This window comes from Cinclus cinclus, chromosome 3, assembly GCF_963662255.1.
Source record: "Cinclus cinclus chromosome 3, bCinCin1.1, whole genome shotgun sequence".
Lineage (NCBI taxonomy): Eukaryota > Metazoa > Chordata > Aves > Passeriformes > Cinclidae > Cinclus > Cinclus cinclus.
Window position 1 is genome coordinate 23633500 of NC_085048.1, and position 26821 is coordinate 23660320.

Sequence of the window (26821 nt, forward strand, 5' to 3'; positions counted from 1 at the left end):
TCTCTGGGGAAAAATTCTGCATTGCCTCAGATAAAGTGAAAATCTGGATGGTTTAAATAAGGAGACAAAGAACATCACTTGCAGGATGGAGCTGAGCTGGAGGAGAGCTGGAAAGGGTGCTGCTCTTTTCCTCAGTCACATTGCTCACTGGATTGCAGCCTCTTCAAATCAAGCTGGCTTAAGTGAGCAATTGCTTGAAGTTGAGTAGTATGAAGTGGAAATTTTTACTGAAACTTGATGTGGAGTTATTCCAGGCTCCCTAGAAGATTTCTGTACCTCCACTTGACCCCAGACATGCATGAGACCATGGAGCTGGCTGCCTTCTTTTTGTTGTGGGCACCCACCCTGCATTTGTAAGAAGATCTTCACATTTGCTTAATTTACAGACCCAGAGGAGTGTATTGGAAGGACATATTAAGTTTTGTCTCCTTTCCCACCAACAAGCCCACTGTTCTAAAGATACTGTAAATCTTAAGAGAGAAGGTAGCATATCAGCACTGAGACAGAGCAGTCCTCTTCCTATTTATTTTCCAGATTTATACCACAATTCTTGAGCTAGAGATAACAGAAGACAAAAAAAAAATAAATGGCTCTTACTGGCCATATTTGCCTGCTAGTTTACTATAGTGCAGGGCAAGGAAGAAATCTTTCCTGGGACCTGAGATGAAAAGCTTTTCCCACCTAAGATTCAGACATAATTCAAATACCTGAGTTGAAATTCTGGAATAGCGATGTTTAGTTCCCTTCAAGTCATGGGCTTTCAAGGTTTTCTTATATGAAAATTTCCCAAGTACATCCATTTCAGCTTCAATGGCTTCCTTTTACAGTATACTCTGATTATTTTGGTGCTGGTCTGAAACCATATCTCTATCACAAATGCAGAAAGCAGAAGTTATTTTGATAAGTCCTTTAATGCTATGAATTTGATCTGAGCCTCCCTCACAAAGCAGACATCCACAGGGTGGTCATTTCTGTTTAATACAAAGGGAAATGAAAAAAAAAAATCCCTTTTAAAAGTCTCCTTTTAAAAGGCATCCTACTGGAGTGGGGCAGGGGAATGTGGGTTTCTCCAGCACCCTGGAGACCCAGTTTTGAATAATTTCTTTAAACCAACCTTAAGATGCATCCCAACTCCCAAATCTCACCTTCTATTAATAATGTCCCTTAACTGTTGGTGGCCAATAAGCAATCAAAAATACTGAATATTTTCTGAATATAAAGCAGTATAATAGAAGAGGGAATCAGATTACCTCTTGCAAGAATGGTTTCTTGCCTGATGGTTGGAGAATACAAAGGTTTAAGTTTCTTCAGGCAGGCTTTATGCAGAAAATGAATGGTTTGAAAAGGAAAAATAACTGCCCATATTACACACCTGCACTTGTTTTTAGTGTAACCATCTCTATATTACCAGCCTTTTCCTAGTGTAATAGAAAGAATATTTGAGCATTTCAAATACTTATTAAATCAAACTACTTATAAATAGCTTCTGTAGGATACAAATTGGATGCTAAACAATATTTAGGAAGGTATTTAGAAATTAGTTATATGCTAATGGAAAACATTGTAACAAATAATAGTCCATACGATAGATTTATGATAATATTAGATAATATTTGATATAGGAAATATTTTTTTGAGCCTTACCTGTTTTCCTGTGCTACTAAAAGCCTGATCACTGAAGTTTGGCACAGAATTTGCATTACTGTCCTGAGGGCTTGTTTCAGAGTGATAGATGGCACTGGAAAATGTTTCCTAATCCCTAGATGAAAATATCTTCCTGCTCTGTTTTTTTTTTTCCCCACTAGTTCTGTAGTGTGGATCAGTGAAGCCACAGGGAGATACAAGGAGTACTGGCAGTGCTCATCAGCTGAAGAAGAAACCCACAGCACTTTAACACACCTTCAGATGAGTTTTACTTCTTTAATGAACTCCTCAGATACTTCAGATTTTTTTATGCTTTCCTGAAACTGCAGGATTCATTCTTTACTATTGCACAATTTTAGCTCTTTTTAAACTTTGCTTCATCATTATTGTAATCCTTTCTCATAGGCAGTGGTGTCAGATTTTTTTGCTTTGCTTACTATTACCAACATATGTAGACAGCTTTAAAGAAAAAGAAGAGACCCACAATGGTTTAATGATGTTGAAGTGCTGCTCTGCAGCACTATGTTCTACAGGAATCGTGCAATATGGTATGTAATGTTTTGTATGGAATGATGCATCAACAGATAGTGTAGATGATAAGTCTGAAGTTGATCACTAGGTGATCTCTGTTTTAGCCAAGACCTGTGTTAATGAACAAAGCTTTACTTTTCTTAAGAGATTCTCCACTCCAAAGGAACAAATATCGTGGTGACTTTGTGGTTAGAAAGCTATTTGCTACTTTCTTTGTCATGTTTGAGGTATAGTTTAGGATTTACCTACAGGTTGTGGGGACTATATTAAAGAATATGGTATCATTAGCTTTCCCCTTTCTCATTGTCATATCCTTGTCAATTCTAAAGCTATTTGGTTTAATTTAAAATGTTTTAGTGTGTAAAGTGTTTTACTGTGGTACTTACTGCATAGATCAAGTATGTTTTTTGGGAATACTTTTAGAGATTTAGGGTTTGACAAGGTGCAGTGATGTTTATACATATTTATGTACATTTAAAATGAAATTGGTTCTTTTTGAAGATAATGGATAGACAGATCCCTGAGGCCATTGGTTTATACCATTGGTTTTCTCTGTCACTGGAAATGAACTTGGCTGGCTGTCATAAAAAAAACTTCACTTCCATAACAGGCAGACAAATGTAATTGCTTTTGTGGAATTGCATGCCATCAGCTCAAGGACTCTTAGTGTGTTTTATTACAGTTGCAGTTGACTGATGGAGATTAACCTCAAGCTAATTATGTAAATGGAAAACCTTCTGTCTCAGATGGTGCTTACTACAAAGATTACTGATGTAATTTATTCATAGAAACAACAATATTTTCTTAAATTTCTTTAGAAGCCATTTTAAAATCTAAAACTAATTCATTATTTCTGACCATCTATAATATTTATGGTGCACTTTCAGTCATACAAGATATACTGCTCCTGAATTTGGACAGAAAAGAGGAAATATCTTCCAAGTTCACAGCATTTAAATCCTTTAAAGCATCAACTTTGTGAAGTAATAATACTGTTAGCATTTTTGTAAGTGATTCTTCAAATATTTTAGTCTCTGTCATGTGTCTTGCTTAACAAGATGGATATTCAATCCAAAAAAGAATAATAACAAGAAAACACTGTTATTCTGGAGGCTCATATAAACGGTACTCTAATGTATATTTTACATTTAGTTCTGAATTTTACATAGTAACAATATCTAGCCATGTTAATGGTGTGGTCTTCTGTCTCATATTTTGGGAGGACCTAGCACAGGATTAGACTAGGTTTTCATGACAGAATAAAACCCAAGTCCACCCTTGCTTTCTTTTCTCATTAGAGAAAGTAAGAGCAGCACATTTGACCTCACATAAACATTTTCATTAAAATAGTCTGGACAAAATTTGATGGCCTTTCTTCACTGAAGGCAATAGTGAAAATCTCAGAGGCCCCTCTAGTGCCAGAATTTCCATCCTACATCTCTCCACCTCAGCACTCACTAATTGGTTTGGGCATGTCCAACACTTCATTGGCCCCCTTTGGTCTCAGTGTGCCATGGACATGCTGGTCAGTGGCTCTGACCTGAGCATCTGCTACCACCACTGCCAGGCTGCCAGTGTTCACCAGAGCCTGTGCAAGTGGGAGTGAGCTACAAAGGACTAGTTCCAAGTCGCTAGAGATTTAGGGATTAGTCTTTCCTGAAGGTGATACTCGGGCCCAGAAAAGCTGCTGTCATGCATATGAGTGTTTCTAAGGGGTATTTTTATTTATGAAGGCTGTCACAGCTGGAAAACAGTAGTCAGGCTAAAAGGATGCTTAGAAAGGTTTCTTTGTCTCCTTTATTGACCATGTAATATGCACTGTATCTCTTGCATATATTTATGGCACGGTCTTTAATAAAATCTTCACTGAGAGCAAACCTGTAAAATTATTTCAAGGTCTTCTGTAGGTAATCAGACATGTTTATTATACAGCCATTATTGTATTACTAGATGGTATATGGGGTACTAAAAAAAAAGATATATTTTCATAATATAAAAGCTATTAGGATATCCAACTGCAATCACTGTCAGTCTTTTATAGTATCTACATTGACAGAACCTTAGTTTGCTCATAATGTTTGAAAGTTTATTACTTATTCATCAGCATCTTAAATTAGACAGGCTCAGCATCTCAGCTCTCTGTAGCAGGGCATGTTGATTAGTGTTTCTAGAAAGATTTGGCATAAGTTAGGTTGATGCTGGCAGAGAGAGGTGGGCAGCATATGTAGTTCATTATCACTATATGTTTTCAGTGTTGACAGGAGCAGAAGCAAGCTGACATAACACATCTTGATAAGTAATACTGTTATTACCAATGTCACTTTTATCACCAGCTACGCAAAACATTGGCCTAGGACTCTGATTTGATGTTAAAATAACATTGGCATGTATTGACATATATATCATATTGATTTTGTCATGACATTCCTTGGCAGGAGTAAGGTTATTGTGTATTGCTTCAGTTTATTGTCAGCAGTGCCCTTAATATCTCCTTCAGAAGGCAGTAGTTATTTTTGTGCCTTTTTTTCCCCCTAGCGACAAAGCTAGCATTTATTGGTTTGGATATGAAATGCTTATAAGGTAATATTTTTGTATGAGAGTCTGTCATACAATTAATTTCATTGCCAGCAATTCAAGTAGTGAACTGATTCAATGTCATGCCAAGATTTTTTTTTTTTCAGAATATAAATCAATTTTTGATATTTCCATCAAAATTTGATGTCTGGAACAGCATACTTTTTCTGTTAAAAATGATTTATGCATCTTTAAGATGTGCCAATAATTTGATTGCAATTTAAAGTTGATTAGAGCTTGCTAACTTCTGAATGTGAATGACTGGTATCAAAATACTAGGCTGATCTAGTGGAGGTAGTCTGGAAAACAGCATGCTGCAAATTGCATAACGCTTCAAAGTACAGGAATTCTAGGGTGATATAACTGGCATGGACTCTGAATGGGTGGCGGGAACTTGAGCTTTGAGGCATTTACTTGCACAAGTTCATGATGACTTAGCACTCTAGATCTCAATGGAGTTGATTTGGCCATGGACTTTTATTTTCACCATGTAGGTACTGTGGAAGGGTACAGAAAGTATGGGGTTTTGTCTAGTGCACAAACAGCTCAGCAGTGCACATTTGGACAAAAAAGATATTTTTTGAGAACTGAGAGGTGCATGCTGGAGCCTGTGAGTCATGAGAGGTGGGATCATGGCTCTTAGTCCTGCGTTGCCTTTGCGTGACTCATCTGCAGGTGCTGTGCGGTGTTTTATCCATGCACACTGGCACATCCCCTCTAAAGCTTGGAAGGCCATGTTTAAAGCAAAGGAGGCCCCTCCATGCTGTGACCATCTGGATGGGAGCCACTTTGGTGTGGAGGATGAGTCATTTGGTTAGCACAGAGCCGTGCTCTGCTTATTAAATTAGGTGACGTGTTACACAATTAGCCTGTATTTGTGTGGTTGGTGACCCAGACTGGCTCAGGTCTGCCTAGCTCTGGAGCTTAAGGAGGGATAATTTGGATCTCTCTGTAGTAATCACCCAAGAAAGTGACGACCCTGGAGTTGTGAAGCTGCCTCGAGGAGCCATCAGGAGAAGCTGTCTGTAGGAAAGAGCCCCAGCCCTGGGCCTTGAAAGCGGTAAGGATCAGATGCGGAGCCACGGGGGAGCAGCTCGCCTTGCTCGGCATTCTCAGCTGTGATTCTTTCCAAATTTAGGCTTCTAAACCAGGGATCAGTTTCTTACAAGAACAAGACTATAAAAACTGCCACACTAGATCATCCAGGGTCCTGGCTTGTGCAGTGTCCTGTCCCAGGCTGTGTCTGAGAGCTGACACCTAAACAGTGTGAGAAAGGGGCCAGCATTATGAACTGAGCTCACATCTCTCCATTTGTGAGGCAATTACAACACTTCATCATTAGGCACAGATTATGTCAGTGAGTTTCTCCTAATGAAAGTCTTTCATGTTATTTAACTAATTGAATATTCACTGGGACAGAGCAGGGGACCTAAATTGTCCTTTCCATTCCCATGTCCTGATCAACAGCTAATCCTTAGCTGCTTCTTCATCTCACTAAATATTAATTATTTATATGGGTTTTTTTGGGTGGAATTTCTATGTATTTGTTAACTGAATCCCTATTTGTTGCCTTACACAACCTAGTGTTTTAACTTCTTTTCCTTAAACATTATTATGGGCTTCCCCCCCCACCCCCAATGATTTGGTTTTCCTTTCCAAGAAGCTTTTAATGATTCTCTGCATTCTGAACAGAATTTAATTGAGTGTTTGAAAATCTCTTACATTTGATATCAAAATCTAACAGCAAACCAATTCTTAATGACTTTTTTGTGCACCTTCCTTTGCTAATACAAGAATAAATGACATTCTTTGCGTATTCTTCAAAGATATCATGCCTCTGTTTTATTTAAGATTTCATTTTTCAATAATTGTCATTTTATAATATTAATAATTATGAAAAAGCTTTTGCATTTAAGTAGCTCTCATTAGGCTCTCAAAAGTTGTGTTTGATAATTTAGTGAGTGCATTTTTACAATTCCTGGAAAAGTGTGCAGTCATTCTGAACAGAAAAGAAACATGAAGTTTTACCAGAGGGTTTACCTTACTGATCAGTTGCAATGATGGATGCAATGTATAAGAATTCTTTCCAAGCATGTACTTTCTAAAGAGTGTATTTGTGTACCAGATGTTTTAAAGTGATGACAAACAGCAAAGAAAAATAAAGAAACAACAAAGAAGTTAAATATCTTAGAAGGGATGTAGAATTCAATGCTGCTGACTAAGAAATACTGCAGAAGAGTTTTTTATGATGTTTCAGGCTAGTTTTGCCAGGTACGAAAGGCTGCATGTCTGCAAATGCTTGACTAACACATTCGGATGAGTTAGCAGAGAGACATTCTCATGCTATCCAGGGAAGAAGTTATGGTAAGCTATTAAATAAATCCACTTACACCACAGTAATTTTTTTTTATTATGCAGTTGTGGATGTCCCTAGATTATTGGTTTACTATCTGTACCTGACAGATAATAACCTTTAAAAATAGTCTTGCAATCAGGTGCACATGCTCCAAGAGAGATAAACTAAGTTTGGATGAGAGAACAATTTCTGAAGTGTGCCACATGCACTTGATTAGGTTTGAAACAAGCTGATGATTTAGAATGTGGTCTTCTGAAGTGATACAGCATAATTCTTATGGAACTATTCCTTTCCTTAGTCTTCATGGAACAAAGTGTGTTTTTAAGTAGCAGGTGCAAAGGTATGAAAGCCTATTTTATTTTTATTTTGATGTGATCTCAAAAGAATAATAAAATCTTGCTCAAGTATAATTTTTTTCATTTAAAAAAAATCCATTAAAATCTGTACAGTTCCATGTGAGCAAGGCCTAGTGTGTTGTAATAGGACAAGTATATAGTCTGCTGACCTAGCTATGTGCAAAAGCAAATCCCAAATTCTTGACACTTCACCTCCGCCCACATAGCATTCTCCTGTCTTTCATTTTATGAGCAAACACACACACAAATACATACACTTTCTACAGAAACCATGCCAAAGCCTCTTAATCCTGAATGCTCTATTGAATGTTTGAGGTTCTAGTAAATTGGAGTGAAAATGCAATGACTAAGAATTTGTTTGTGTCTTATGTAGTAGACAGAGAGTTCTTAAGCAGACCTGATTTTGATTTTGTAGCACAAATCACTCTCTATGAACCTTTTTTGCTGTTTAATTTTGCCAAGAACAGCTGTGGGTCAGTATAACCTTAAATCTTGTGTTTATTTAGCATTGGTGAGGAACCAAACAAAAGTGTATGCCAATTGCTTCAAATCTGTGACCATGTGCATTTCTCAGATGTGTTGTTTTGGAAGAAGAATAAAGGCTGATGACAGATCAGATGTGCAGATCCTTTACCTGCAGCCTTCTGGCTTGTTTGTGACCGTCAGGTGCTGCAGTGGCTCTTGGCTGCTTGCAAAAGGCAGGTTCCAGTGAATGCTGCAGAGCAAAACCTCTCACTCACAGTTACCTAAAGCTCCTTGCTCCTCAAATCCTTCTTCCAAGGCCTTAGAGTCAGGATTTTTTAGTCAAATTCTTCCCCAACTCCGGAAAGTTGTAACACCATTATAACAGTCAAAAACCGAATCTGACAATTCTGACAAGGAAAAGACTTTATGAAAAGGAAGGTTTCAACCTTTGGCAATCTATTTTTTTGATGCTAATGGTGGAAGACCTCTTTCAAAGCCTATGCTGAAAAACAAATCGGAGAAGCAGACATCTGAAAATAGACTGGTAACTGGGTCACTCATCAGCACTCTAGGAAACGTGGGGTGAGTTTCCTTCTTGTCATTCAAAGAGAGACATATTCAAAAGCAGTTCTGTCTATCCATTCTGGTGCTTCCACTAATCATTCCCTGCTGGATTCAAGGCACCATCCTGATAAAATGAATGAAGCCAAATATGTTTTGTTAAAAGGTTTTGTTCAAGAGAACTGACATTGTTAATATGGAAGAAAATACTTAAATGAAATATTCCTGGTCCACTGCAGAACTGCAAAGGAGATGGGATTTCCTATATACAATGGCAGTATAGAGTCTGTTAAAGCTACATGCAGCAAAACACAGCATCTGACTTCTACTGAAATTAAAGGCAACCTTTTAAATTAGTGGAATTTCATCCTCTACTAGTATATTTGGTAATTTTCGAAAGAATCTTTCTTGAAAAGCGGAGAAAAAGTAATTTTTTTGGTATAAGAGGGGTTTTAAGTTACTTCCAAAAATAGCTTTATTAATTTCCTTAACCTTTAAATTCTAGCCAATTTATGGCTAGTTAGCAAACAAGACCTAATAGGCAGGGCAGATGCAAAGTCAGAGGCTGGAGCTGTGAGACAAATACTGCATGAGGGAATGACTTTTTGGTAGAACCTATGTCACTGATCACACTAGCTTTTCAGAGAATGGAGGACTGGGTATATCTGGGTATATCTGCCTTTTGCTTTTGCCTGAGCACTCCCCTTGACCTCTAGTCTCTGCTATAATGAAAACCTCACCTTTATTTGCTAGCCATGGCATGACTGAGCTCCTCATCACATTTTTTCCTGAACAAAGAGCTGTAGTCAATAGGAACATAAAGTCTAACACTGAAAAAGAATTTGACATAAGTAGTACAGCAGTGCCTTTTTTGCAAAAACTGAGTTAAGAATATTTTAAAGTAATCCAAAGGTTTAGTCTAAAGTGTGCATAATTAATATTTTATTGGATCGCCAATACATTGCTGTTGGGATGGTCTCGATACATGACCTTGAGTTCTAGGTAATTTTTAAAGTTTGAGCCTAGATATACTTCTGTGTTATGTAAACTAATTAAGCTGTTCAGAAGACATTGATTATGAACCTTTCACAGACTGCTTGGTGCCTTGTGCAGGCAGATAGGGGAGCTTTATTAAAAATGCTTGTCATTTCTTAATATTGTTCACAGGACATATAATCTCTGGAATAAAGAATACTTGCAAGAGTCATTTGCTGATGCAGAACAAGGACTTTTATTAAGTCCAAATCTGTTTATTATCTGTAAATCTTCTAACTTGTCAAACATTGGATGAAAAGGTAATGCATGAGTTATAGGATTTTCTCTGTTGAATTTAAATGAAGGATATATATTTGATGTCTGGTTTAATGATCCCTGCTCTTGAAAATTAAAACTATAAGTGATATCTCTAACTAACAAAATGATAACTGAAATGCTTTCATTTGTTAAACTTTATATTAACCTCCTATTTTACTTAATTTGAATTTCTATTTCAGTCTTCATCGAAGATACCTTTCTTCCCTTTTCAAAGTTAAGACCAAGTTCAGAAACTCAGAATCATACTCGTTTATACTCAGTTCTTGGGTAAAATTTGACTTATTTCAAATAATCTTAAGAAAAAAAGGTCCAAAGCAATTAAAAAAAATAAATAACCATTTCTTCTGAAATCTTGCATGATTCTCTTCGATCCATGCATTTTAGAGCACTGCAATGAGCAAGTGATGTTTTTATTGGAATTACTGCCAGGGTCAACCTTGATTGTACTGAATTTGGGGTATTATAGGACATACAGGCTTTGAACTATTTTAAAGTGATAAAAATATTTGTAAATTCTCTGGTGTTGTATTTCTGTCAGTACATTGATTCAATTGCTTCTTTCATCTAAAGCTATGATTATTACATTTATGCCTTCCTCCAATGTCTTAGAATGAAGATGCAATATGACAGTACAAATACACAGGAACTGAGTACTGAATCGACATTGTTTCCTACTACATGCCAGTGTTTTACATTGCATTGTCACCTATATTCTAACAGGAACTTAGAAGAAGATCTTAGAAGATCTTAGGAACTTCTGAAGAAAGTATCAGCAGACAGCATGTAGATTTTTGTTCATTTCAATAAGGTCCCCTCCCCCTTTTTATAATCCTTTGATCCTCTGATCCTTTTAGTTAGTTCCGAGCATCTCTGGAGTGTTATTTATACATTTTCAACTGAAACTCCAAAGTAGTCTTTATAAAACTGACTGGTTTTGCTTAAATTTGGAAGACTCTTCTTTAGAACCTTAACATTAGTAGCATACTTGGTCATGAAGTGTTTTCTCACTACCCAGATTTGTTGGCTAAAGAAATTATGCTTGTTCTTGGTTCAAAATGTACAGTCTGCTGTTCTCCTACAGTTCTTCTATTCTTTCTCCTACACTCTGAAATATCTGAGGAATGGTACATGACTGTATTTAGTGAATTATTATGCTAGAGTGGAAAAAAACCCAATTTTTAGTGAGACAAAGTCAAGTTTGTATATAGAGTGTAAGATTATTGAGTAAGTAAAAAAAAAATGTTATTTAATTGGAGCAAGTGTAGCTATTCTTCCCAACAGATAAAATAATAGGAAAATGACCCCAGTACTGTTAGACATGCAGTAGTCTTGATATCTGGGAAAGCTCAAGTGAAATGTTTAAAGACAGCTGCTTTTCAATGATTGGCACAGAGAAGAAAACAAGATTCTAAGTTTATTATCTTGCCCTCCTGTGAACGTGCAGAAGAAGCCAACAGCCATTCAGCTTCACCTTATTGTTTGCTAGTAGCTGAGTGCCAGAATAATTACTCTTTGTAGCCAGCATTCTTCTGGGCCCACACAGACCTACTCAGAAAATAGCTCATTAAAAGGGCCTCTGAAAATCCTTGCTGAGAAGGGGAAAATATGACCTCTTCTTCAGTTTTATCACAGACATTTTGCTGCTGCTTTTTTTAATGTTCACATTTTATTTATCTTCCAACTGTGCTCTACGTACTACAGGTAGCAGTCTGCAGAAGGAGGAATCTGAATTACCAGCCCTCTGAGTTTTATTAGTAAGGGACAGGTAAGAATGCTTGTAGATGAGCTTGTATTGATTATTGTTAAATGCCTGGCACAGAGGACTGTAAAGAGTGCAGCTTCTGATGGGAAGACTATTACTAATAATACAAGATGAAATAATAGATTTCTTAGAGATTAAAATAGTAACTGCCTTCCCCTCTGTGTGCTTTGTTTAAAAGCTGGTATTTCCAAAGTATTCTATGTATCCCTGATGTACCATCAGTGAGAACTCTGTTCTCTTCTTTATGGAAAGGAGCTGAGGAATATGGGCTAGCTGGTATTGCAAGACTTTCACTGCTTTCTGCTGGAATGACAGCAGGAAACAAATGGTGGCAGATTAACTAGAAGCCCTCAGTCTGGTCATATACGAGTAGATAAAGACTAAGGTTTTAATCTGACTGTGTTGAAATCTATGACAGCATTGCTTTTCCTTTTTTTAAAATACCCTTTTCTGATTGATAAAAAAACTTGTTAAATCCAGAGGCCAGATGGCTTTTTGAATCTTGAAAAACATATTTGAGAGTGTGTCACAATCATTTAGCAAGATAACTCCAAAACATGAAAGATGTCCTATTATCTGTCATTGGCATGTGGGTGGCAGCTGTATGGCCTTTTGAAAATCTAACACAACCCTTTCTTAATATTCTTTGGATCCCCTCCAAAGGTATAGTTCCTCAGCTGTACTAGTTCCCAGACACAAGTTGTAGCAGTTTGGGAAAGGAGATATCCATTGAATATGTGATTCTTATTTTAAAATAATAGTAATAGCAGAGTCCAAACACAGGAAAGGACTTTATAGAATCTATGCTGCCAGAAGCCAATCACATCAGCCTTTACATTCCTCCAGGCAGATGAGCTATTTTTAAACTAAAACTTACTTTCCAATTAAACAAAACTTGTCCAAAACCTTTCAACTCTCAAAATCCCTTACTTTCTAAAGTTTTAAAAAATGAAAATATTTTAGTAAACGGAACCGAAAAGGCCATCAAAAACTTAAATGTACTTTTAACAAGTTTTGTTTAGCTGAGAACAGACAGCAGTAATAAAAGAGGAAAATTGGAGGAAAAGGAAACTTCTAGGAAATCAGAAAATCAAAATGAGGAAACAGCTGTCAGTGGAGACATTCATGTAGTAGCTGCAGGTCGTGCATGAGCATATCAGTGCATTGTGGTGTTTTGATGACAGCAGGTGGAACTGGTTGTTTGTATCAGGGGCAGGAGGTAATGACAGGATCTGTTAACCTGGGGCATAGGAATGGGCACATTAAATCTTACAGAGGTAGCTGCAGTCTCTGAGTGGGGACTGTTGGAAACTGTCTTTTATCCTCTCCTGGAAAGAATTTTCTTTGCTGAAAGTGCTGGCAGTGAGAATGAATTTGAACCTGAAGCTGTAGTCCTTCGGGTGAGGACAATTTTTCTCGGAGTAAATGCTACAATTAGCAGGTGACCGTGGTACAAAGGGTCATAGTTGTTCATTTCTTCCTGTCAGACCTGGATGACTGGGGTGCTCACACTGTGTTGAAGTGTTTTGGATAGGGTTATACCTGGGGAAACAGAGAGAAAATGATGTTGCGAAACAAATGATGTTGTGTTTGCCAAAATATTGCTGAAGCACTCTTGCTAACAGCAGGTTTGCCCTGAAGCACTGAGAGCACTGACATCCAACATATCCTCATAAGGGTCCAGGAGGGATTTCACACACAACTGTTAACCTGGGGAAGTTTGAGATGCAACTCATCTGCTAAAGTGAGGCTGTACCAGTCCTCCTTCAGTTGCATCTCAGCAAACCAGCAAGTGCTTCAAAACTGAGCAGAAACCTTGTACAGGTGGGAAATGCTTGATCCCATCTGCTGCAGCCAAATCACTACCAAACCTCAAGAGTGGTCAGACCAGATACCTTGTGCAACCTAGGCAAGCTAGAGAAGCACATATAGAGATGCAAAAATTTGTAGTTACTCTAATTGAAAAATTAGCAGTCTAATCACAGTTTTATAATGTTGTTAATTCCCTTTTCCCTGACAGGAACAAGTTGACGGAAGCACTTCTCAAAAACAGCATGTACATGAACCCTTTTGCTATTCAAGATATTATAATTATGATAATGAGTCTGTTGTTATTAAAGCAGATCATTTTTCATGGGGTGCATTTGGTTACTCAAGCAGCTTTCTCAAACCCTCATGCACTAATGTATGCCCAGCTGAAGCCACAGCTGGCAAGACAGTCCTTTGTGCAGAAGTAAAGTGGGATTCAACTTGTTTGTTGCTGATTCCAGTGGTCTTGGGCTGACGCTTGATATTCTGAATTTATAATTTATTTTGTGTTAACTGGACCACTAATCCACTGAGTTTATCCATTTGGGAAAGACTTTTGTGCACTACCTCTCACACTTGCCCTCTCTTCAATCTGTTTTCTCTTAGCAGCTCCTCATTGTACTGTTCACTCAAGTGCACACAAACTCTCACATACAAGGGACTTCTATTATCATATAGTCTAGGTACTGCCATACTCACACCTAAAGTCCAACTGGTCCTATTGTTGCAGCTCATTCCCAATGATCACACAGCTGAAAACAACCTGGACAACTTTCTTATTTCTACCACTTCTATTTTCTATGCATTGTTATGGAAGCTGCCAGCATCTCCACTTGTTTGCAGGAAGGTAGATCATGTTGATGGTGGGGCTTACCCCGTGCTTTGGGCCCACTAGAAGCTACTTTACTGTCTTTGTTAATAGTTTACTTGTTCCTCCTTCATTGGCCAGCACATCCTATTCTATATCTAAATTTGTTGGTGTTTGATATGTTTTATGTATGCCAGACACTGGTTCTTTGCTTGCTCTGTTATCTTTAATACCAGCACACAAGGTTGCATTCCTGTAATGAGTAACAGCTTGTTATTAATGATTTGTGCTTGTAACCCTAGGGCTCCTATTCCACATTTGCACTTCCAAGGCTTCTGCTATTATCTTGTGCATATACTTCTAGAAGCATCTTTTAAAATTCCTTGTTTTTCTTCAACAGCCTTCAAGCTATGATAGCATGAGATGTAGTATCAGCACATATGTATCCTTTTTCTGGAGTCACTCTGTACAAAATTAATGGTCTGCTAGGAGATTAGCTCAATTGATTAAAACATAAGAATGCCAAGGTTGGAGGTTCAATCCTTGGCTATTCAAGAGTTGGACTAGTTGATCCTTATGGGTCCCTTCCAACTCAGAGTGTTGTGTCATTCTGTCAATAAGAATGTGCAGTTTTCAACACATGGAGGGATATGTGCAGGCACAGCTGTGATGCTGGGCATCACCTGCTTCCAAAAGGTATTGCTTGCAAAATGTCACCAGTGTCTTACCAAACTTGCTCTGCAGTGTGTTTTTCAAAGGAGAGCAGTGGAGATGCTCACCTGTGGTGGCACCACCACTGGGCTTGGATCCCCTCTGGTGTGGGCAGGACTGGCAGTGCCCAGTGTGCTCACTGCAGGTGAGCCTCACCTCTGTGGAGAGGGAGCTGCTCTGGCTGAAATCCCTCTGGCCCTCAGCTGCTCAGACATTTCGTGACACAAAAGGCAAATGGCTGATGTGTGATGCTATATTAAAGTTCCTTGCTAGCATCACCCTGCAAGACTGATGTCTCAGCTCTGACAGGTGTAAGTAGGGATTTATTTATCCTCCCAGTGTTTGATTTAAAAACTACACCTTCTTATTGATTGGCACGGCTTTTGGGAAAAGACAATGAAGGGAATGATGTCATATAGATTAATGAGAACGTGCTTCAAGGTTGCTGTGAGGGTGACAGCAGCATTTTGGGACTCTCTTACAGGGTTGAAATTGCAAGAAACTCTTACAGGAAAAAGAATAAATTCTAACTTTCAATTTCTCACTGAGTAATCAAGACAGAATTGTTCAAAAGTGGACTGGAAAATATTGGGATCTGTTTTGCCTCACTGCTATACTAATGTGACTAACCAGTGTGCAGACTTTTTTGTTGGGCAGAGGTATCATGACATTGCATGTTATGGACACTGGATTTGATCTGGTCTCCCATTTCCCAAGGAGTCTTCTGAAAATGAACAATATTAAAATATTTGATAAGCAGGCCATGTGCATGTTAGATACCACCACTCTTTTTCTTTTGTTTTGATTTTTTAAAAATTTTCTTTTGTAATCAGCCTTCAAACTTTTTCAGTCTACTTTTGTCAGTCCTTGACTGCCTTCTATGGAAGGCCAGATGGCAAGCCTGGCCACACTAGTGCAAAATCAGCAACAGTATTTCAGCTGAATTTCTGGTTGATCCACACAGCAAAATGAACACAGGACAGCCAGAAGGAAGTGGTGATTACCTGCCAGGGAGAAGCTAGGGGCATTCTGGCTGTAGGACCACCCAGCTGTGGATTTGTGCATGGGTGATGGACTAGAGCAGCCTGGGATGTTACAGCACAGTTTTAACTTGGGAGATGTTGCTTGTTAGGAAGTTTCAGAGACTGGAAGCAAATAAGGGGTATAAGGGTGTCAGTGATACTATAAATATGATTTAAAGACACAGGTCATCTTAGGATCTAATGTTTTATGATAATTTAGTCACACTGCATTTAATTAAATCAAGTCAGCATAACAGGCAAGGTATTTTACTTGCCCTTAGCAAAAGGAGGAAATTAAATATTGTTTTTACTTACTTTTTATCAAACTTAGCTGCATATGTGTAGAGCAGTATCAAAGAGCAATTACAGTTGTATTAAGTCTGCTGGGCTGAAGAGCTTATTAAAATGATGTTTGAAAAAAATCTGAATGAGCTCTTGCACTTTGAATAATAGATTAAAATTTGTTACTATTATTCATTTGCTCTTTCTAGTGCTTCACACACATCACACATTCATTTTCAAAAGATGCATTTGAGTGTGTATTGATGTAATGAAAGAAGCACAAATTATTTGCTTAAGGTGATAAAATGGGCACATCATAAAGCTTGGGGAAGCTTCTGGACCACATCTGTCCTTGGGAACTTTGCCACAAACTTCATATTGACTGTAATTTCATTCTGGACTTTTGGAATGACCTTAGCTTTTTCCTCTGAAGTTTCACAGAGAGAAAGTTGATGTTCAGATGATCATCTGCTGCTATTTGTAAAAGGTTTTGGAAAAGCCAGGTCTCATATTACACAATAAACAGCTAATCCATATTAGGTTACTCTGATAGCTGTAATAAGTCAGGATATGAAGATAGGCTGAAGATTCTCACATCTCATTAACTGATAATTCCATCTGACTAGATTTGTCTCTGCTCCGAGGAGGAAGCAATGTCTCTTTGTGGTTTGACTTTAGTCTGAACATAGAAAAGGAGTTTAAGGAGAGATTCCAGAGCTCGGGCTGTGTTTTTGGATGGCTCCTCCCCCTGGCTGCGTGAATGGTGTTAGCTGTGCTCTCTCTGCTTGTCAGAGCTATATTTATCACTCAGGAATTGTGGGCATGTGAATTTGTGCTCTGACCAAAACAGTGCTTCAGTCAACATCTTTCTATTTCATGATGTGCACACTTGCTATTTTGATATTATTTACTCATAATTTCCTTTTCTGTCCTTTAAACAAATACATATTTTCAAAGGAAGAACTAGATGCTTCAAGAATGAGGTTTTCTCAGGGTGTTGTTTTCTTAACAGAATGACTTACATTAACAAATCAGTGGAAGAAGTGGTAACGTGAACCAGCATATTGAATTTCACTTTAGCAATCTGTATTCCAGAAGGAAGTCCTGAGAAGCAATCATTGGCAATGGAACCTCAATTTAAATTACAAAATTGGCAGTATGCTGAATGCATATGGAGCATATGAGAGATTAAATGGAAGTGTTCGTTTGTGTTCATAAGGTAACCAAGACAATAAAAATGGGCTCTGCAAGTAAGGACTACTGAAGTGGTGGTAATGAAAACAATAATTAATATAATTTAAGTTACTATCCCCAGGGCAGCTGTAAATTGATGGTATTAATTATGCAACAAACCTGTTTGTAAATTGATGACATAGGAGCTCATGGGAGTCATCTAGAATAATTTTTTTGTTTTGAAGCTTTTTGGCAATATGTTATGCAGCTGCCGACAGCCACCAACAGATATTCAAAGGTTATTTATATTAAACTCTATAATTTGTATTCTTCAAAGAACTAATTAATGTGAAGGCTGAAACTACAAACAATCAGTTATTTCATGTGCATAAGATTGTTTATATAATATAAAGCAGAATTCCTTAGAATTGAGTTCAAATAGATGTCACATTTGGTATTTTCTGCCACTGTAACTGTATTGATTCAAGTGAATTCCAGCAGCAGGGAATGTGTGGTATTGAATTGCTTCTGCTGTTACTGCTGATTATGGAGAAAAGATAATTCATACATTTTATGTATAGATTTCATATATAAAAGAAGTTTCATATATTTTTATAGATATTTGAATTTTAAGCTTTTTTCTTTATTATTTGCCTCTACATATCAGAGTGGCTATTAATAGATGTTATGAAGTGCTGGGAGTCTAGCCTGTTAGTTTCTTTTCAGTTCTTCAAGGTTAGAAACATCAGTCAGAGATAGAGATGGTAAATGAGATGAGTGTATGAAAAAAGGTGCAAAAATCTTTTTGCTACCTTAAGAAAGGAAGTGGTGTGTAACAGTTCCTTCTGCTTCACACTGTTCAACTAAAATTTAAATTTTAAAATGTTAACTTTTTTTTACTCATTTTTTTAAAAATCTATAAAATAAAAATAAGCACTTAAAATAATTCAAAGCAAGAAATATTTCTCTTTTGTTTTCCCTCAGTGGCAATGTTTGTGTTTCCTGGCTAGTCATGTGATATTTGCTTGTCTAGGTTTCTGTGAAGCAGCTTAGATTGCTTGACCAGTTTTACCAGCTGGAAGTTCCTGTTTCTCAACTGTTATGAGTGAAACCAAGAGGAGCACAGTCCTGTCATTGCTTAGTGCATTATCTAACAACTTAAAACTGTCTGAAATGCAGTAATTATATCTGCTTGTGTATGCTTTCTAAACTCTAAGAAAATAATATACACTAGGGGAATATGAATAATGCCATGATTTAATTACTTCTCCTACCTGAGAAAATTATCCTTTGTCCATTTTTATGTATTTTCCAATCATAGTTTCAGCTTGCAAGCAATTTTGGTAACTATTTCCACAGTGTCTTTAGGCCACATACAGCAAGGTTTTCTTTGTGTGTTCTGTAATTTTTCCACCAAAGCAATAAAATTGGAAGTGCAGGATAAGACACATACAAAATAAGGTGATATCAAGACATCTCCATTACTATGCAACAGCCTGGAGCCTCTAGTCTTATTTCTTGTTTATATTTCCTCATTACAAATATGTAGATAAAATTGTGTGTTTAGCAATGCTGCCACATTATATTGCAATTTGCCATAAATCCATTTGTGCTCTATTTGCACACTTATTCCCTTTCTTCCTGTTTCTTTTATAAGGAATATTTTGCCCTCTGACTCAAGAATGTCCAGCGATACAGAACAGCTGTTGTCAAGTGTCAAAATGAGAGAATGACTAGAGGGTGAAGTAGGGGGGGGGAAGTATTTTGAAAGACAACCAAGGTAGCCAAAGTCATCTGCTGCACTTCCTAATTAGAAAGAGAAGATGAAAGCAAATCTACAGATCTTCAGGAAAGCAAAGGCCATCTCTAGCTGATTTTAATGTAGACCCAGGTACTGTGTAAGACTGCAGTGGATTGTGTCAGCTGTACAGAAATCACTAATGCTAATGTGCTGGGTGCTCCTGCCTGTGTGTAGGTATCCTGCACCTTGGAGGCACATTTGGGTGCAGCAGGGGCTTGGCTGGAGGCTGCATTCCTGGCTGTGTTGTAGGGACTGGCAGCTGATCACTAGTGAGAGCATCCTTGAGTACTGATGGTACCTTGCTGGCTTTTATCAGGTGCAAGGACTGAGTATTTAATGTGCTGGCTAATAATATTTAAAGATGGTGTTGCTCTTTTATGAAAAGCAATGATCAGACTCAAGTACCTTAGCTCCTGAGAGAAGGATAGAGCTGTTGTTTCTCCTTCACATAAAATAACAACCCCAGCTCCTGGCATGGTGCAGCATTTAGCTGTTACTCTTTAGCTGTGGATTCAGGTCATGCATTATGTATTCCAGTGCTTGGTCACTTGTGTGAAATGGAGGGGGAAAGTAAAATTAGGAGAGCACCTTGTACTTGCACACCTTGATGTGTCTGAGAGAGCACAGTTCTTCCAGACTGTAAAGGAAAGAGCAGTTGACAGCATTTCTACAAATAACCTGCCTCTGTTTTGCCCAAGCACTCCAGGAAGCAGGTGTTAGTAGGAGTAAATAATATTTGCCTATAGTTTTTTAAAACTGGAAATCTGTGTCCATCATTTTAATGTTCCAGCCAGAAGATGATCAAGTAATGCAAACCATAATTCCACTCTGTTCCTTAATTGCTATTTACTTATGGATGCAAATTACAAAGAAGCATAATGAGAATCATAGCTCTTCAATTTGTTTCACTTTAAACAAGCAAACAAGAAAAAAAATATCTGAAGCAAGAATCCTGTTTTCCTCTATAATTCAATACAGTTCAAGCCTCTGCAAATTAGAGTTCATTGAAAAGACAATTAACAGTCATAAGGATTACATCATATAATATAACAAAAGAAAATCAATGTACTTGATAGTTTTGAATCAGAAAAAGAATTCTTTTTACACCACAAGTAGTAGGGAAGTCAACATGTCAGGTTCAGTGGTTTGGGGTGTGATTGCCTCTATTTACCTTGCGAAGGCACGTTCAGCTCCTCTTCCTGGTATCTGGCAAAGCAACTGAGAATTTTACAATGACGTGGACTTCTTTTCCCTGTTCCATCTCCTGTGAGGGAGATTCAAGTGATCAGAGAGCACAGGGATAAAATTGAACATTTAGGTGAAATTGTCTTTGTTTAGTCTCTCTTGTCTTTAGTGCATTCAGGCCCTATGTACACTGTTCTATTGAGAGGGCAACAGGGAAAGGGAGAAATAAGCAGCCAGACAAGCAATTAGTTGGTGTATGTGGCTGGAAAGCCCAAAGAAAATAGAGAAGGTACTTAAATCACAATTTATTTCAGATATTGCTCAGAATTAGCTGTATTTGCATTAGAAAATGTGATTTTTTTTTTGTTTTGTTTTGTGGTTTTTTGTTTGTGTTTTGTTTTTTATTTTTCTTCAGAGCAAAGGTTTTTCCAATTTGGTTTTTGTTAAGAAAATACTCTAGGGACTATAATTTGCCCAGATACACTGTCTAATTGAATTGTTGTCCTACTAAAGTGGAGAAGAACAAGGATAAAAACAGCCTTGAAATGGATTGAATATGGTTATCTGATTTTGTTATGGAAAAACTGAAAGGATAGCAAGCTATTAAACAAAAGTTCTCCTGTCTGATGCCCCATACCTCTAGAATATAGAGAATGTTGATGAGTAAAACCAAGGCAGTATTTTGGCTGTTAAATAAGACTATAATACACAATTAGCCAATTAAAAGACCTTACCAAAACAATGACCAATAGACTTAATAATAGACATGTAAGTTATGCAGATTAATTATTTCATGTTATTCATATTATCTCTGATAAAAATAATCTTTATTTGGACATAGAAGTAGAACTAATTTTGTGTTTTGTAGGTCTCTTCTCAAGAAGCTGGAACCAAACCATTGACCTTCACATTTGTACCATCCATTGGACGACTTCCTACTCATTTTGAGGTTGTGGATATCTCTAAGTTCCTTGTGACAATTCCAGAGGAACCAAAGGATCTGAGCAACCAAAAAATTGTAAATAAGGTAGATTTTTGTTTGCATTACTTTTTCCACTTCTTCTAAAGATACAATTTTATTTTGAGCATTGTTCAACTAAAGCTCTTTCCCCTGAATGGTTTCTTGGCTTGTGGTAGGTTTAATCACCAAGATGTGGAATCATTGTGCAAGAGAAAGCGAGCGTCTGGAAGGAAACCCTTGATCATCTCAGTTCTGTCCTCTGTCAGTCATGCAATGGCAGATGAGGGGGACTCCTTCTAAATCTTCACAATAGCAAGGGTGGTGTGCAAGGAGTGTTCTCACATGGAAAGTGACCAGGATTTTTTCACTGGATCCTGGTTTCAGCAAATGCCAGTGATGTGGCTTCCAGAAAGGTGCCAATTCCTTTCATAGCTACATAGTAATGCATCAAAGTGGAAGTGAGCTTCTGATTTTTGAAAACTGGTCCCTGTGATTTTCTGCAGTGGTGAAACCAGCAGCACAACATTCCTGTGTCTCCTTCCTTTAGTCAACTCTTTGTTTGTTATTCCTTTCCTGCCTCTCAAAACTTAATGCCCTCTTATTTTATTCCATGCTGCTTGAAGACTACCACAATCCTCAGGTTAATATTAATGCTTATGGCGATTCTGCTTTTGTGTAACAGCTCCTTCCCTGGGACATTGTGGGGGGCTGCAGTTCTGGGTGCTTTTCCATATAATAAGGAGCTCACAGCCCTCTGACCTGAACATGTTCCAGCATTCCAGTGTCCTATCTGTTGAAAAAGGGGTTATCTCTGGGTAACGGATGGATGTATTTGAAGAGACATTCACTGGAATATTATTCCCAGGTGGTTTAACTCATTAGTTACATTTACAGCTGCTCAGTATTGGTTTTGTTATAAGTACTGCCCAGGGTAAAGCAGAATGAGGTCTTCCTGTCATCCATCTCCATGTGTTTATCTGTGGACAGAAGAAGCTTTTCTGGCAGTTGATGCAGTTGTGAGGCCTACCTAGCACAGATTAGTCCCTCTTCTAAAATGTCTAGAACCTGAACATATTTTAACAACCAACATCAGATAATCAAAATAACATTGTCAAACTCATAATGGTGATATATCCCTTTCTGGTCCAATATTTTTTTAGAGAACTGAACTCCAGGTCTCATGGAGCTGCAAATGAAGTGGAAATTTGTAATTACCATGTTCCTCAAGCAGCATTCAAATATGAGCCCCATCTGGATGCTTCCTCTTGCAGTACACAATATGTCTATTCATTTACCTGATTCTTCCTCTGAGGGAAATATGATTTACAATAGCAGTTTCAATATTGAATGATTTAATGATATGTGTGTCATGTGTGCAGTCTGCATGATTCCTGCTTTCATCCAAAGCATGCTTGAGAAGTGACATACTGGATGTGGAAATTGCAGAAAATACGAGAAACAATTGTGGTCTGTGCTGCAAAGCTTGAACATACAGTAAAGCTCTCTGACCTCCGAGTCTGTTTGCTCTCTTCAGAGAATGCCTTGTCTTAAGGGCCTTTGTTTCTTCATTAATATGTATAGGTTTTGTCCCAGATTTGCCTGTCAGGCTCCTCTGAGGAGCATTGTCTGCTCCGTGGATCCCTCGCTTGGGATGCCTTCCCATCATGTCTGGTGTAGTGTGGTCTGACAGCTCATTTGGCTTGACTGCACCCTCCTTCTTGGTTCCCGGGCCAGGGCTGTGCTCAGAGCCCCCTGTTTCTCTGTGAGTTGATGGGAGGGCAGCCCTCACAGCATTGGCTGAGGGCTGGAAGCTGGGACTCCCTGGGGAAGTGGCTTTGACTATGTACTCATCCCTAAATTCTTCATTTGCCTACTGCACTTTTGGTAATGCAGGGACAGACACTACCTAAAGCCAAAATTGCTTCACATTTTGGGGGACACAAATAAAATGCAGTTAATTGGGATCTTTTTCATTGTATCTTTTGCAGTCTGAGGCAATTTCTGATGAGCTGGTCTTAAAGAGTGGGGCCAAACAAGACTGTGTGTCCACTGTCTGTACAGACAGCACCCGAATGGCTTTCCAGTCCCTGGGGTGTAATTCAAGCAAAGGAGAAATGCAGAATGACCTTTTTAAGGCTGAGTTTATCCTGATTACGGACTCCGGTGATGAAGATGAAGTAGCTGCTGCCTCAAGCAACACTCATCAGCCTTCCAATGGCTACAGTCCCATCAGTGCTCAGCTGCTGACCACATCCCATGTTTCCCCTGGCACTGGGGCAGGGAAACCTCCTGGCGATGGGCACCTTCCAGGTGTTGCACTTTCCCACAGTACTACTGATCCACAAAAACATCAGGTAACGAGCTCTTTAGACTCTAGAGATAACCTTTACTTTCTAAATCTTTCAGGATCTGGAGCCAGTTTGTACAGCAGCTTGGTCAATTTGTTTTTAATTAACATTTTCATTGGCCATTTCTGCAACATTTGGACCTTAAGGAGATGGCCCAGCCCTTCGGACTCTGCCTCTCCATATGATTCTGGTGTATGTGAGGAGCAGATGAGGCAGATCTATTCTTTCTTTTAAAAGCAGCTCATCATGACAGCAAGTTAATCAGGAGATGTTAGATTCCTAACTAGTCTAAACTGGGTAAGGTCACTGAAATCAATGGAGCCTCAAGACCATTTGAATTATTAGCATCAGATTTCCCAGAACTAGATTATTTTTTATCCTCAGCAGCTCTTGCAGTCCTTTATGCAAGAGAAAGAGGCTGTAAAAATCCTGTTATTCTGATTGTTGGTTGGTACACTTGACTTTGCACAGGTGTAAAGAATTAATGGAGATGAAATTTCTGTTTTATGTGGTGCATTCTGTTTTATAGGTGCATTTATTGACTTATTAAATTTTCAGTTCTCCCTGGGGCATTTCCAAAAAGGGTCTTTCCAAAGTGTTTCATTTGCAAAATGCATCAATCCAACCTACTGCATGAAAAGTTAATGTTAATTAACTTTACATTATAAGTTAATTATCCCATCTTGGGGAGAACACTGATGTATATTGAAGGGTGTATATGCAATGGAAAATTCCACCTTTAGCAAAACAGCAACATCCTTCTCACATGAAATAAATTCAGGCATTTCCTTTGACCTTTACTGGGTTACCATCACTTGAAAATGCAATTTTTCATTGATATTTCAAAACAAATATTAAGCATGGCTACTTTGTTTCTGAAAAGAAATAGAATTTCCTATCTTGTGTTGAATTACTTTTGCCACTCAATTTTTCATCAAATTCAGTGTCAGTTTTGATTGAAGACATTGTGAATAAGAAATCCACTCTGGTCTGGGATTCACAGCAGTATGAAATGTTCATTTCTTCAGAGAAAATCCCAATAAAGTCAGTGAGAATTTTCCATGAGGAAGGTTAAAGTCATAGGTAAGCACACATAGAGGAAGCAGCCTGTAAGAGAATAATTGTCCTGAGGAAATGAAAATTTACTTAAGCAATGTTCAGGCTTACTTGGGTATTTTTTAAAAAAGCTTTTACAGAAATTGGATGAATTTTGGAGTACTATACAGAAGAGTTCCTATGTTGGATCTTTCTTAAGCTTCTGGTGACTTGAAAAACAAAGAGAGGTTTGGCTGATGAGGTAACTGAAGATAAAGTTTGAGCAGAACAAAAAATTATGCCCAACTTTGCTCAATATTCACCTGAACAAGAAGAGAGGCAGTATGTAATATGGGTAATTGCATATCTTGTCATTATTCTTTAGTCACAAGTTTTCAAGACCATACTTCCTCAGTCTTCATTATCTCATTATCTTTACCCATCTCTATAGCTTCATAAAAAGGTGTTTTTACTAAGCTGCCTTTCACTGTTGTTCTGGTTCTAAGGTGTTTCCTTAGGCATCACTCTTTCTGACTTGTTATCTAATGAAGGATCATCAATTCTGAAATGAAGGAAAAACTATGAAAAGATTAAAGAGATGCATGGTTGTTCTGTTGGTGCATTTCCTTTTTACAAAGGAGTCCATCCATATATGGGCTAACATTTCAGTTCTTGGATTAAAAGTATCATGTCCTTTTTAAAAGTTATTGCATGTAACATTATGTTAACTTAAAACCATAATTAGATCATGATTTTCCTGTCAGATGTGAAAAAGCAAGGACCAGTATTGGGGTCCACTGTATTGCAGAAGTGATCACTCTAACTGACCCAGAGGGCTCATTCAGCTTCATTCATTTCTGACTTTGTTTAAACAAAAGGAAAAAAAGGAAAGCATTAAAAAAGAAAAAAGGAAATTTCTGTTCTGTGAGGCATAGAGGTCCTGACTGATGTTGGAAAATGACACACTATATTCAACGTCTGAAAAAAATAATCTGTTATTCTGGTCACATTTGGAATTTTTGGTAATAGTTTAATGTTTACATATTGTGTTGGAGTCTTTTTTGCCTTTTTTTTTTTCAAATATTAAAAAGAATCTGGCCATGTAAGAGAGTCAGACTGACTCCTGCCTTTGGCAATTTACCCTTTGGGTTGAGTGGAATGTCTGCTTCCCTGAATGTCAGGGCATGAGCTCAACTTGGAGAAATTTCTCGACTTGCTGTGGGGGATCAGTAACCGGAAGGATTTTTAGTTACTTGAAGTCTCTTGATGTTCCTCTGACCTTTGAGTGCTATCTGGTTTGGCTTTTCCAGACAAATAAGTCAGGAGTCCCTACAAACTCCTGCCATTGCTTGGGCAGTGCACCTTCCTTGCTGGGAGAAACTGGATGGTTCTAAATAGCATTTATATTAATTGGTTCTCAGCTCACAGTCTGATTTACTGTGTTGTCTCCAGGGATTTTTTTCAAGTTTTCAACATTTTCCAGTGTTTCCTTCTGACTTTCTGTTTCTCAGGTTGCAGTTTTTATGGGTAATTTGTTTTCATTTTTCCTATCTATAAGCAGATTCTACTGAGATGGTTAACTGGGCCTAGGATCAGGTCTAAATTGAAGACATAGTTCACTCAGACATGATTTCTGCTTTTTGGGGTCTCAGTTTGCCCACTCTTTCCCTTTTTCTGTTTGACCAGCACTTCTTTCAGGGTCTTGCAGGTATAACTAACCACATCTTTTTTGCTGTCCCAAAACAATGTGACCTCACCAGAATGACAATTTTCCTTATGTCCAGCTCAGTTTTGCCATTTCAAATGTGCTGAAGGTCTCCTGGGCAAGGCTCAATACTAGTATTATGTCCACTTTGATAATTCTAGAATGATTAACTACAAGGCATCAAGATATTTTTCAAGTGCCTTTGTCCCTTTTGCTAATGTAACCTTGCCACCTATTTCAACTTTCTTCATACAGTTTTGGGACATGTATATATGAGGTGCTCACAAGAAGAGAAAAAGGCTTGCAGTTGAATCACAGACCAAAGAAACACAAATCTACTTTGGTCACTCACTTCTTCTGCACTAATCCAATTCACCTACAGGAGGGTTTTAAACCAGTGGAGAAACTGAAGAGAAAA

The 26821-nt window shown here is 37.9% G+C and overlaps 1 protein-coding gene across 1 annotated transcript in view; it reads left to right on the forward strand.

Annotated features, from left to right (window-relative positions):
* MLIP (muscular LMNA interacting protein) overlaps window positions 1-26821 on the forward strand; it is a 99993-nt gene that overhangs the window by 20998 nt on the left and 52174 nt on the right. Inside the window, exons 2-3 of the mRNA XM_062488544.1 lie at window positions 21223-21381; window positions 23304-23669. Coding sequence (XP_062344528.1) covers window positions 21223-21381; window positions 23304-23669 — 525 coding nt within the window. The remainder of the gene's footprint in view (window positions 1-21222; window positions 21382-23303; window positions 23670-26821) is intronic.